The sequence below is a fragment of the Perca flavescens genome, chromosome 17, assembly GCF_004354835.1.
Source record: "Perca flavescens isolate YP-PL-M2 chromosome 17, PFLA_1.0, whole genome shotgun sequence".
Lineage (NCBI taxonomy): Eukaryota > Metazoa > Chordata > Actinopteri > Perciformes > Percidae > Perca > Perca flavescens.
In genome coordinates, this window is record NC_041347.1 from 15,517,533 (window position 1) to 15,532,237 (window position 14,705).

A 14,705-nucleotide genomic window follows, 5' to 3' on the forward strand; every position below is an offset into this window, starting at 1 on the left:
CATTCTCTTCTCTCTGCACAGCAAAATATTTGACAAAGCACACAAAATCCCTGAAGTAAATGAAGAATGTATGGATTCTATCATAATACATAATACAGCTTTATAGCGATGAACAGCATGTTGTCTTGTCAAAGTGGACCACCCAGCTGCTTACATAAACAGAGCAAATTACAAGAGTTTTTCCCTGTGTTGTCACAGAAGATATTTACGCCTCAGGCTTTCCCCTGTGGTGAAAGTAAAGCAGGTGTAGCAGCTTTCTCAGCCTTGCAGCTTTACCGTAGCTGCCTCTAGCATTCAGCTCAGTATTCACATGTTCTGTATATGGACCTCAACGAGTCAGAGGACACAGTTCTCCACTTGTGAACAGCATTTTCATTCTGTTAATTGTTACAGTGAGCACTCTCTTTTGGTTTGGACCAACATGGCTGACAGATGGCGTATTACCCCCTCAATGAGTCCAGAGAGTGGCTGCTATTGTGTAATAGGACAAGCCAACTGTTTGAAATGAACATGATAATCATACCATGGAGTCATTCGGTGGTGCTCTGTTTAAAAATGACTTAGTGCACATCTGAAAAAATGCTGAAATTAAACACTTGGTTTGTGAAAGTCAAGGAAAGAGAATGGAGCAGAGTTGTCCCAGTTGTATCTTTGCTGTTCAGAAATAGACCAGTTGCCCTCAAATGCCATGATAGACTATGCACAATTCACATGCTATTTCAAAGTAATAATACCAACCTCACATAGCTGTTGCATGAGCTGGTTCATCCACAGCTGCTGTTTCCCATAAATGAAGCAAAACTGAGCTCCAAAATATTCTACTTAAATTACATTATCAAATACACACTAAATAATTTGTATTTCTATAGGGCATCTTTCATTCAAAAATATTAGATATACCAATCAAGCCATCAACATATCTAAATAGCAGATTAATCTTGATATTATAAAGATCAAGATTTCAGTCCTGTGATTAGGCAACACCTGTGGTTACTGGTGGTAACAGCATGTGCCTTTTACAGTAATAACACCCGCCCCTAAGTTGCGTTCAATAGACACATATTGACCACTGGGGAAAGCAAACATGCCTTCTACAGTTACTATACTTTTTCAGAAATGCAACAAAAGGAGAGCAACTAGTGTGTCTGTTTACAGCCACTCAAACAAACCTGAGAGGATTCCCCACATTCAGAAATGCTTCAGACACCAAATGTTTTCTTCTGCATAACCGCATGTAAAATGCATCAGTTTCTGTGAATGCCTTGTGCATGGGTATGCGATTTGAATCCTACACAGGAAAAGCAATCTCTTCTGCTAACAGTTAAAACTACTATATATACAGCGATACATTTACATAATGCAAATGCATTGAATGGCTAAAAAAGGTGGCCATACATTTTACTAAAAATAGGGTTTTCCATAATGAAAATTTGAAGGCTTAGAACTGTTAATAATTCAACCGCTATTGCTGTAGCTTCTGTTGCTTTTTTATAATATAATTAGTAAAAGGTTGCCTCTCAGCTAAAGCAGTAAACAGGCCATACTGCAAAGTAGCAAGAAAAGTTGATCTTTCGAGTTGAAATGCTCCAATGACAGTGGCTTGACATTGTTACAAGAACGTTGCTGTCAAATGCTAACAGAGCAGGTATAAAAAGCATTCCACTACAAACAAGCCCAAAATCAAATCTACTTAAACAGCATCACAACACCAAACTCATGCACAACTTAAAAGGTATGTTTACTGTATAGCAGTCAACAAAAGCTTCAGAAAAGCATCAAATAGGTGTGTGAATTTAAAGGGTGTGGACAGATTAATGACAAAACATTAGCATAGCACAACCCAAAACTAATAACTTTCTTAGTAATGCTTGCTTATAATGTTGAAGTTTTGTTGTGATTGTGTCAGGTCTTTATTTGTCTCCATCATAAGGCTTTAGTTTGTGCCTGTATTGTGTGGTGTTTACTTTCGCCTAATGCAGCTGTGTTTTGCATATGTCCTCATGCTTTCTTTGAGAGTTTTCCCCTCGCTATGTTACATAATTCTGCAGTATTTTGGGCTGACGTTCCAGCACTTCAGGCAGTGACTATCCAACCTGTTTGTTTCTCTGTTAGTTGCTGTATTTTTCATGTCTGTCGAACCCCACACATGCTGCTAATTGTCTTCAACTTAACATTCTGTATATAACTCACATGTACAAATGTCTGTACAACTGTGATTTAAGGGAGCATATGACTCATGGGTGACTTATATGGCGTTCTCATAAGAGTCTTGACGAAATCATGATGCCATATGCTGAACACCGGGAGCACTACAATTGCAGAACCTCACCAATACTGACTCAGACACTGAAGACACTCCACATATAGAAGTACAACAAGCTAAAATCAAGGTGTTAAGTGTTAGCCCCGTGAGACCGTCCTGATCTCGCGAGCTCCAGTTTTCCACTTGCAGATCAGTCTGGCATCTTGAGGCAGAGAAAATTTGGAGCCGTTAGCCAAACGACCGGGCCAATTAGCGTTGGTTTTGAGGTGGGTTAGGTGGTGATAGACCGATGGTTTATCCAATCAGCTAACCAGTATTATCAGCCAGCGGTAGCCCTAATTCTGTTAGCCGCTCGCTAATGCTTTTTTTCTCTTGGATCCTTCTTTTGGAATATGGTCCGGGAACCTGAAATGGTGACTTTTATTCCTAAATTCTCGTTACACAAATGGCAAATATCCTTTACCGACACGTTGCTTGCATGCTGAGCTTACGAGCTATGCTTTGCCTGCAGCAGCAGGGGCGGGCTTGTGGTTGTATTTTCATACGCTTCGTGGATCTGATTGGTTGATGTGGCCCGTCTATCACCAACATAGGTGATAGACAGATGGTTCATCCAATCAAATAACCAGTATTCCGCCCCTTCCCAAAAGTTCTCCAACGGAAAGTTCCCAGATGGATATGCCGAGCAAATGCGAAGCAATCCATCTGGCGGAGTCAGGTTAGTTAAGTGTCTCACCAAAGCATAAACATACCAAACAGGTTAATTTATAGTTGGGCTTTTGTAGAGGGATGTAAGGCATTCCTATTATTTTGTCCACCCTCTGGTAAGGGTTTAATGTAAAATGTTGCGTTGCAGGTTTATTTTCTCCAGTTCTCTTTCTTGTTTGCTGTGCTATTGGGTTACCCAGCTCCTTTGCAAATACGTGCACAAAAGAATTGTGTTCTTGACTTTTGAAGATGAAGGGAGGATGCACACTAACACAATTTCAGAGGCGTAACAGAAAAGAAATATAGCATGCCCACTTACATTATGTTGCTGTCCCAGAGTGCACAGTAAGGGTTCATTGTTCCCTAGAAGGCAAAAAATGACAAAATGTTTATCAGCTAAATTATGATGATAATTGATCATTATTATCATCACCATCATCATAATCATCATCATCATCATCATCATCATCATAAATCAACTGCATATTTGACCTTCGATGTAGATCTTTGTGTGCGGTGTGCACTATCCGACACACACACACTTGCTGACACGTTCAGACTTCCATGCACTTTATCTCTAAGATGAATAAAAAGGCCTGGATCATAAAAGGGATTGTTCATGTAATTATCTGACTGCAGTGCGCTCTCCTGACTCCTGAGCTTGCAAATTAATTATTGAGCCAATTAACCACCATTGTGTGTCGGCTGATGGTAGCTTAGGTGTGCTGTGGTCATTCAGTCAACAGACAAAAAATATTCCTGAGTGTTACAAAAAAGGAACATTTAGTGTTTTATACCAAAAAATAACATGAGAAGAAAAATGTGTAGGCTCAAACAACATGATCTGAAAATGACTGTGGTGCTTACATTTGTCAGGTGTGCCAGTTCAATCTCCAGGTGGGACTCAATTGCCTTGGGCTCAGGTCTCACAGTCACAGCGATGACTTTGGAGTTCACAACTGTTTGGTTCCTGAGTCAAACAAAGATGCCCAAAAATTAGAAAATGATTGTAACTTCTTGAATGTTTCTGTCTCACACAGTTTAATTGTCATTGGGGGTCAAATGCTGACCTTCACTTTTCTAACAGAATGTGGTAAAGTGGAGTCTCATGTTTGATATATAAGCTTAACTGTGTTTGCATATCCCTATAAAGGTCTTATGGACATAAAGGATGAACATGTCCAGTGTTCAAAGCCTTAACCTTGATTTCATTGTTAACACCTAAAGTCTATTTTATGCTCTGTAAAGGAGCATTAACACAAGGGAATCAGCTTTAAGGGCGCAACAATTCCCCCAAGACAGTGTATTTGGTGCGAAAGTGGTGAAGAAAAACTTCCTATTAACAGGCAGAAACCTCAAACAGAAACTGGCCACAGGTGAGTTGGCATCTGCCTCAACTGGTTGGGGAGGGAGGGAGGGATAGTGAGAGAGAGATGCACTGCAACTACAGTAATACCTAACTATAATAATTATAGAAATATTAGTCAATATAACTCGTTTTGTGCACATGTAGTTAGAATTTAAATCTCTTCTCTAATATTATCTAAAATTAAGAGTGCAAGTTCTTTAAATTAATTTTAGATTACTTGAGTATTAGTCCAAGGTATTTTCTCTAGTGCAGCATTTATTGAATTCTAACCCAATTATCAAGGATGGGAGGATTTAAAGCAACACTATGTAACTTTTAGCTGCAGCTGTAGTTCCAATGAGACAACCTGTAGGGGGACGGTCCCCCTACAGATTGTCTCATTGGAACTACAACTCGCGTCAGGTAGTGTGAGTTGTAGTTCCAATGAGACAATCTGTAGGACTACAAGTTACATAGTGTTGCTTTAAAGGGCTGCCCATTAGACGTCAAAGCAGCTATACAGGATGTTTGCCAGTAATGGTGTTCAAAACATGGAAGCATACCAGAATACAAATCAAAGGCTCGCCTGAACTGAATGAGATGTGTTTTTTGTATTCTACACTTTTAAAAAATCTGCTTTCACAGTCCTGTTTCAAAAACCATCTCCAGCTATTGTACAGTTGACAGAATATATCTCCTATTAGAAGATTGATCCATGAGTGCTTCCCACTAGGAAGAAAGCTGTCAACTTCACAAAGGAGAGTAGAGGTGAGACCACAGCAGCCCACTATCCTACCATAACCACTTTAGCTGAGAATTTATCTGACTTTGTCATACAATACAAGTCAGTTTTCTGGACTGATTTTAAAATGTGAATCAATGGAGTAAATAATTATTTAAAAAGTTATTCAGTTGTCCACTCTAAGTGCACTGAGGGACTTATATTATTATATTATATTATAAGTTATTTTCTCCTTTGAAACTTCACAAGCTTAAAATTTGGAAAAAGGAAAACCTTCAGGTCTAACACTTGCCACTTGCTCTGCCTATCCTCTTGTTAGTCTAGAGAGGGCACGCTTCAGTGTCTCCTTTCCACATGTGCACAGAGGGCTGCTGCTCCACCTGTGACAGCTGGCCTGGCCGCTCCTGGAATGACCGTTCTGTCCTTGGGACGTTGGTGCCAGGGACTTGTTGATTGGGGTCTGACACCAGGTGTTTATTTTGGACATCCCGCTGCGTTTCCAGACACTAATGTCATCCTTAATTAACTACATTTTCCATGCTACAGTGAATATGTTTCATTTACTAAATTAGAGTCAACAAAAACACCCTAATTTCTTAAAGTTATGATACATGCAAAAACCTGATGTTTCTTAGCATTAAGGACAAAATTAGAATAATTATGAATGGAAATAGTCCTTGAAAGTAGTAACTTATTCAACAAATGCAAATGAAAAGTATTTGGTTGTCTCTCCTGTTGAAACTAACTACATTTTCTGTCTTTAAAGTGGAACATTTCAGGGGCAGTGGACACAGGCACAGCCTGTTTTTTAGACTTGATCTAATACTGTGAATAAAAATGGACACCTTGCAGCTTCCAAAGGATTAAATCTGTCTCATATTTCCTCTTGCCGGCAGTGGCCCAGAAAATATAGACAAGGAGATATGCTGTCCTTACTTTGGTGAAGGTAGCATGAGTCCGAGAGTCTTGTAGAGAACTGTTCCCAAAATGAAGACAGGCGATCCCTCCATATCTAAAGGGGAAAAAGAACAATAAATGAACAGTATTGTCAGGTTTTTATACTGATAGACTTCCTTTTTATAGTGTGGTAAGTCTGGTGACACCCCATTATACAAGTTGATCTTGTTGCCAGAACAGTAAATATTCAAAATACTCCATACTGTATATATATTTAATACTCTAGGTGTTACCTTCCAATAACATGAATTTTCATAATTCAAGGAAGTTTTAATTGGGAGTAACACATGGCCTGAGTAAACCTGCAAGTTCTTAATTGAAAAATGCAGTTTGCGTCAATTACACTTCTTTTTACATTTCACAACTTCTTTTCTACAGACTTTGTTGACTCCAGTAAAAGAAGTGCTAAAGTCTCCTATAGAATCAGCTTCTTACACTGTCCAAATTAGAGTGGCTGGGATTAGGCATGTGGCACTGATTCCTAATCAATCCCTTGTTTTGTTATCTTTGATGTATATTCCTGATAAGACTGATTACACCAATTAACCAAATTGTCTGGCTGTGGATTGCAATATACAGTGGAGACTGGCAGTGTTTGAAAGGATCCTGAAAATGCTGAGTCAATGGAAAACTGGCCGAACAAGCCCAGGCAAGCAAACTGTCTGTGTTCAAAGGCTTGTAGCATTATTTCACTTTCCGAAAACAAGGGGTGGTGTAGCATAAACATAAAAAAACCTTCTTCACAAGACTGATTTGTCTGTGTGCAAGTCTTGTTCTAAATTTTCAGACAGAGCAATTCGATTAAAATCATTCAGCTTTTGCTGAGATGTCAAGATATCTATTTTCAATTCCTTAGCAGCGGCCTCTGAATCCATCATTGTCTATTCACTATACATTACTCCTACATTTACAGTTTCCTCTGCAGATCCTAGAAATGTTACGGAAAGAAGTAAACTTTACATATATTTTCTAAGACAAAGCTTGTACAGTTCATAAAGACAGTGTATATGGTTTCTAAAGAAAGATGTGTTGGACTTGAAGTAGAATGGCTTTAATACATATACAGTTGCATACCTGCTGACTGGGAAACAAAGAGGCCCTTTGGGATGACCACTTTATCTTCGGAGTTCCTGGCCCAGTCAACCATGCCTTTACGACCCTTCATGGGGAAGTTGATGTCAGTCATCACAGACACTGCTGGAAGTCTCTGAATGCTGGCCACTGCAGAATTCAACAAACAGACCAATGAAGAAATACTGATGATCAATATACTTTAGAGTGTTTAGGAGTTTATAGATTGTTTCATGGAGAGTCAGTCTAGTTCCATTTACCAAAAGTCAGCCTGTAATGAAAATGTTTTCACATGTTCTTCCTGTCTCGTGCACACAGGTCACACGTGAACCATCATTTTGAGGTGTGTAAGACACACACACACACACACACACACACACACACACACACACACACACACACACAGATACACATACATGTATGTTTGCTGCATGAACACTGTATTACCATGATTTTATTTATATTGATATGTATAATTTCTTACTAAAAAAAAATAGTTTGACATTTTGGGGAATAGGCTTAATCGCTTTGCTGAGAGTTAGATGAGAAGATTGAGATCGCTTTCCTGTCGGTATCTAAATATGAAGCTGAAGCCAGCCGTCAGTTAGCTTAGCTAGCGCAATGACTGAAAACATTTTTGTTTCTTGGCTGGCGGCAGTTACTTTCAACAGGTCCAGGTAAACTTTTTTCCCCTTTCCAGTTTTTACTGTAAGCTAAGCCACATTAAGCTAAGCGGCTGCATATTTACTGTACAGATATGAGAGTAGAATCGTCATCTAACTCTCAGCAAGAAAGCGACAGTGAGTAAGACACAAGTTTTGAAATGATATGTGAGTGAATTTTCAATTTTTATTACAGTAATATAAATCAAACTAATTGCTAACCAACACTTCTACTTTAGCCTACTCTTTAAAAGCACAATCTGTTATCCAAAATACTCCTATAACCTAAATTTAAAACACAGGATTGGAGCTTGTTATCACTCTCAAATTGAGAGGCAGATTTAAATATTCTGGCTAACACCACTGAACAATTTCATATTCTTACCAATGTATTCAGATGCTGCTATAGATCAGATATCAGGAGCATGACAGGTCTATATTTTCAGAGAAACAGAAATGTTTATTCATATGTCAAACTAAATTGCGCATGTGCAAATCAATGGGCTTTTATTGCATTCATGTTCACATTTACCATAAAGTGCAAATAAAAGCCACAATTGGCACCTGACAACTGGTAGACAGGTAATCTCCTTAATCACTCTTTCCTTTTCTCACCTCCCTGCTGAGGTGGCATAAAAGGCCAGTGCATGTACCATAAGGCAGTGACAAGGAAAATACCCAGGATCAACTGGAAAGGCCTCAGCTTTACAAGGGGAGGATAAAGCTGTACTGTTCTCTACCTGGTATCACATCCAGTCACAGTCAGGTGGTGCTTCAGCGAGGGGAATCTGAGGCTAATCCTACCATTGATGCAAAAGCTCTATTGTTCCTTGTGCTCCGCCAATAATACATTTCGAATCCTGGCAAAGCTCCACATTTGAGTGAAATCTGTGACAGAAGGTGTGTCTGTGCGTTTCGGATGATCCAGCAGCGGGCACAAAATCACATAGCGCCTCGAGACCCGCCATTTGCAAAGAGGCCTGTTCACAGCACCAGATGTTGGGAGCAGCAGTGGTAAGTGTGTGTGTGTTTATTTGTGTTGGTGGTTTTAGTCACGGGGCACACTGTGAAACACAACAGGGTGCTAGGACGACTGTCTTTCAGAGTTCTGGGTAATTCTGCAGGTAAATGGGGCTTTGCACTTGCCTGATGGGGCTAGACAGCACAGATAAAGTGATCATTTAGGATTGTGCTGCTTCTGAACAGCAATTCAGTGCACTGAGAGTATTCTGTATGGCACATTTTCATAAGAGGGAATTAAAAGTGTTGCTCATTACGTCTGAATGCTTTCATGAGAGGTTCAGCATTAAGTAAACTGCCAAAGTCAGACAAAACAAACATTTTGCACGGAAAATTCATTAATGAGCAGTTGCAGTCGTTGCATGTGTTTGTAATTGCAATTAATCGCTATTAATGTTCTCTGGACCATGAAGTACAGTCTCACAAGAGACAGCCAGAACGAAAATGTCAAAAGCGCTTGATGTATTTCACTTTTAAAATGGTGTTTCATTTTCTAAGATGTCCTATGCTTCACTTTGTCCTCCGAGTGTTTGCTTGTTTAGAAAGTAGAAGTTGCTGGAGCGGAGAGCCTTTTGCAATCAAGGTTATTTGACTAAAAGAAGGAGGACAGAGGACGATGCAGCGGTGACAGCCAGTATTTATCTAGGTGTCAAGAGGCTGCCATAAATTAGTGACGAAATGATGCCGCAATATCTTACTCAGCCAGATGCTCTCTACTTGGCTTCCAACGATGGATCCACAAAACTTTCCATTCCTTTAATCAAAAGGGCCACGTGGCCACCAGGGCACTGTAGAGAGCTGAAATTACTATGTGGCTGGCTATCAAAGCCTGTGCTGTATCTAGGGGGGAAAGTATTATCCTGAAAACTCTGTGTTCCATGTCTTAATCATGTATTAGCAAAATAGAGTTTGGTATATTGACTCATTTTCCAATTACACAGTAAAATATGACCAAATGAATGCACTTGTTATATAAATGCTCTATAGTTTTAGACCAGCAGCTTGCTCTTTTGGTCAACAAAAGTTCCCCACCTTTTGGCGGCCACAGTTTTCGCCAAGGAGACTGAAATTTGCCATATAGGTGAAGTGTTTGAAAAGAGGTAAAGAGGTAAAACTTCATAATCAATTCTTGCACTGAAAAATGATCATGTCCGCCATTTTTGTTTTAAACAAACAGTCACGGCTGTCACACACACCCAAACCACGGCAGAAGCTCCTTACCAGACGTTGATTGGTTCCGGAGGCTGGTAGTTCAGACACAAACGCATTTATGATGCCTGACAAGATTGATTACTTGTGTGATATGTGATCCTGCGATTCTCGCGTGATCTTGTGATATCATGAGAATCCATCTGCCATGCAAGGTAAGCTCATTACTGCTACTTCAAATAATTGTTCAAAAGCCAAATAGCCCCTCTGCCTCTGTGCTAAGATTTTCCCAAAAAAACTTATTCAAAAATATGCCTGCCTCAGTCTTGCATAAACGAAATGATAAACATGCTGCACTTTCTTCACACATGTTCCTCAGGAGTTGTTGTGTTTTTTTAATCAGCCATCACATACTTTTTTCCCCTCTCTATTATTTGATGTACAAACATTCAAATTGTACATAAACCTCAAATCTTGTACGTCCTCAAATTACTGTGTCGAAAAGTATTGAGTTATAAAAGATACAAATTATAATCCAATTTCTTTCAGTAAACATCCTTTTAACAGGTTGAAAATGTATAGGACGCAAAGGATGAGAACTAAAAAGAGTTTTCAAAGATAAAGATAGTGGACTAAGAAATGTGTCAGTTTTTTTGTATTTCAACTAAATTAGTCTCAAGGAGAGGTGGGGCTGTCTGTTTTATTAGTAAAACTGACAATGCAACATAGCTGCAACTTATTAAAAAGGTGCATAAAGTAATCAGGAAGACTTGAGTCACACCTGAAGCACTATAAGATGCAAAAAGACAACTGGAAGCTACTTGCTTTGAAAAAGTTCTTAATGACGTTGCTGCACATATGCATGTACTGTATTATGTCTGTAAAACGTCAAATTATACTAATGTTGCAACTTTTTTTCCCCTACTGCTTAGGGAGCAATGCATATCAGTTGTATCATTGTTGTGATCCAGTAAGTAAATCTTTCTATCAGGTTTTAACACTTAAGTCTGAAATGTCAGTGTTTTTAAAGTGCCCATATTATGCTAATTTTCAGGTTCATAATTGTATTTTGAGGTTGTACCAGAATAGGTTTACATGGTTTAATTTTCAAACAACACCATATATTTGTTGTACTTCACATTGCTGCAACTCCTCTTTTCACCCAGGGTGTCTCTGTTTTAGCTACAGAGTGAGGCATCACACTTCTATCCCATCTTTGTTGGGAGTTGCACATGCGCAGTAGCTAGGTAAGGACTACTAGCTAGCTACTACTACTACTAGCTAGCTAGCGGCGCTAGCAGACGAGGGACATGTAAGTAGTTCTATACAATTTATTTTGTAGATTAGGGTGAACTTGTGTGTGTTGTAGCAGTTTGCCATTCAGAACGAGGTGGCTAACCGCTAGCGGCGCTAGTAACAGCGCTAGAGGTTAGCCACCTCGTTCTCAATGGCAAAACAGTACACTGCAGGTATTCCATGGAAAGTTGGAAGTGCGCCCTCGTTTAGAAGAAGTCTCCCAGCTAATCCTGCCTTGTACTGACTGAAGTTGGAGAAACAGCTAGCTGATGTGGTATTAGCTAAAGTGGTTAGCACACACCAAATGTTTCGGCCAATGACGTAGACGGACGGGCCTGCCGATTTTGACCAGCTCACCCAGGGACTGAAGGCAGGATACATTCAGAAACCCGTATCTCACTCAAAACAGCATGGATGTTATTTTTTCCAAGTTTGTATGCGTGTGGAAGCACCAGAGACACAAAATAACAACCCAAATCCCATAAGTTAGAAAGCATAAAAACATTATGGTCCCTTTAGTGGACTGATTAAGTCAAGTTTCCGTAAGTTTTTCATATTGTACTGAGAAACTAATGAAACTAAACAAAAAAACATTTTGAAATTTCAAAAATGATGGTATGCTTGGAAAATAATCAGCAGTAAAATATATGTGGTTTGTGGAAGCAAAACAAAAACCTTGCAACAACTCCAAAATAGTCCTTCAAGAATGGACCCTGATTATGCCAGTGAGTGCTTTCTGTATAAGACTGAAACACAAAACTGAGTTGCATCATCGCTCCATGTTTACCAAAAGATTTTCTGTTGCATCATGTCTGACACAGTTTAATCCACTGTCTTACAAATTTAAGCCGATGCTCAACAGTCATATGGCTGACTAATACAATTAAAGTCAAGTATTTCATTCTGCTCAAGTAATTTGTATGAATCTGGATAAAACTGTTCATTTAGAGTCAGTTTCACAGAATGAATTGCATATTGTGTATAATGCAGAGGGCATGTGTTTATGCTTTTTCAAGCAGAAAAAGGGGGCAATGCCATTGTGTGCCATTAAGCCAAAGTGGAAGAAATATAAAACAACGCCTGTGACATAAGTCATTAAACTTGGCATTACAAAATGCAATCAAGCCTTATTTCCAAGAGTCCATTACTTAATTTGCTTCTCATGGTGCTTCATAATGGCATTTTGATGGGTGCATTCATTGCAACATGTTTGTTTTGCTATTCTGGGGTGGGAGGCTACATATTCATCAAATCATATACCATAAAGAGCCATTGAATGTAAATGTTTTCCTAGAAGTGGGTCAAATGTTAATTATTGTAAAGAATATGAGGAAGAAACCTCACTCCTCCAGAGGAATTTCCTGGCAGCACAGCTGTACATGCTCACAATCACTTGCACGAATAACTCAAGACCGCAGTTCTATTATTCCATTCCAGTAAGACACCATTTATGGCTGAGTAAGAAATGAAATGCCAGAGAGACCTCAGATCATCGAAGAGGCTGTGCGACAGAAGCAAAAAGAACCCCCGAGAACATCAGGAAAAAGAATAATTGCTCAAAGACTTATATCCAGACACTTTTATTTTTTTCTTAAAGACGGGGGAGTTATAATCTGGACCATAATCAGTGGTGCAGAAAAAAAATGTTGCAAGCTCATTACAGCTGCAAAGAATAACTTGTAATTTCACTTCCAATTTTATAGCCTTTTATCAGACACTCCCAAAAAATTTTGTTTTTTGCATGACTGCTTATCACAAAACAAACTGAGAATCTTCTGCTGCATGTCTGCACAACAAGCTTTGAGGTACGCTCTGCTAATCATGTCTTTCTCAAAGGATGCAGATGCAGTGTGACATCACACAGAATTTCTTCACCTTCAAATATGACAAATATTTTAATTGATTATTGCAAAAAAACTTTTAAACTATGCATGAAAGAAAATGTATGTATGATGAATGAAATGTGTGTGTTAAGAAAATAATACATAACATAGTGCAGGTAAAAACAATCATATGCACTTGCTATTGTATTCAAAACCCATTTGCTTTACACAATTATAAATTACTTCACAATTATATTTAGCTTGTTTAAAGTAAAGTATGAAATATCTCATATTTGAGGAGTGCTATGTGTGTTTCTTCTTTATAGCTCTATTAAAAAAGAGCCCTCCTCATGTGGGGGTTCCTACACTGCTTGCTCTTTATATTGGATTGAGTGTTAAGTGTTTTCATAGGAATTTAGCACATTAAGACCACAAGCTCAGTTTTAATTAACATTATCGATTAGCAGTAATTTTCCCCCCCAACCTTACCACGCACCATTTATCCTAAATTAATGATGGTGGGGAAATTGACACAAGGAGTAAGCAGAGCACAGGGATTATGTGTCCATGTCAAGCACATGGAAAGCACAGAGGAAAAGTGAGCCGATTCTTACCCAAATTCCCAGTCATCAAATAGGCATTGTGGAAATCCTTCATGCCCAATCCAACGATGTGGATGAAATCCTCTATGACCTGCATGAGCTCCACTGCTCCAGGATAGATCTGTACAAGATAAAAAAGACAGGAAGACATTTTCATTTTCAACGGTCGGTATCACCGGAAGATGGGAGTGCGGGGCATAACATAGAAATAGAAAAAGACAGCAAATAAAAAAGCAGGTCATAAATACATATTAGAAATAAACTTCAGGTATATAGTGAAACTATATAATGTAAAAACACAACATTTAAAGGAACACGCCGACTTATTGGGAATTTAGCTTATTCACCGTAACCCCCAGAGTAAGACAAGTCCATACATACCCTTCTCATCTCCGTGCGTGCTGTAACGCTGTCTGACGGCTCCAGCATTAGCTTAGCCCAGCACAGATCCTGCAGGTAACTGGTTCCAACTAGCCTACTGCTCCAAATTGTGACAAAAGTGACAAAATAACGCCAACATGTTCCTATTTACATGTTGTGATTTGTATAGTCACAGCGTGTACAAAAAACAACATAACATGAGACACAGCCGTCTTCTAACAGTAAACAAACCGGGAACTATATTCTAAGACAGGGTTGCTGCGAGCATATCATTCCGCCCAAGTACTATATTCTTCCGCCTGAGAATATAGTTCCCGGTTTGTTTACAGTTAGAAGACGGCTGTGTCTCATGTTACGTTGTTTTTTGTACACGCTGTGACTCTATAAATCACAACATGTAAATAGGAACATGTTGGCGTTATTTTGTCACTTATTTGGAGCACTAGGTTGCTGGAACCAGTCACCTGCAGGTTCTGTGCTGGCCTGATGCCACTGGAGCCGTCAGACAGCATTACAGCACACACGGAGATGAGAAGGATATGTATCGACTTGTCTAACTCTGGGGGTTACAGTGAATAAGCTAAATTCCCAATAAGTCGGCGTGTTCCTTTAAAATTATGATAGCTAAATAAACAGTAAAGCAATAATAAAGCTTGAAGAATTGGAATAGAAGAAAAGAAAAA

At 39.1% G+C, this 14,705-nt stretch overlaps 1 protein-coding gene across 1 annotated transcript in view; it reads right to left on the reverse strand.

Annotated features, from left to right (window-relative positions):
- adgrb3 (adhesion G protein-coupled receptor B3) overlaps positions 1-14,705 on the reverse strand; it is a 124,618-nt gene that overhangs the window by 29,138 nt on the left and 80,775 nt on the right. The window contains exons 12-16 of the mRNA XM_028603905.1: positions 13,654-13,762; positions 7,093-7,239; positions 5,998-6,073; positions 3,839-3,941; positions 3,291-3,334 (exon numbers count right to left, since the gene is read on the reverse strand). Coding sequence (XP_028459706.1) covers positions 3,291-3,334; positions 3,839-3,941; positions 5,998-6,073; positions 7,093-7,239; positions 13,654-13,762 — 479 coding nt within the window. The remainder of the gene's footprint in view (positions 1-3,290; positions 3,335-3,838; positions 3,942-5,997; positions 6,074-7,092; positions 7,240-13,653; positions 13,763-14,705) is intronic.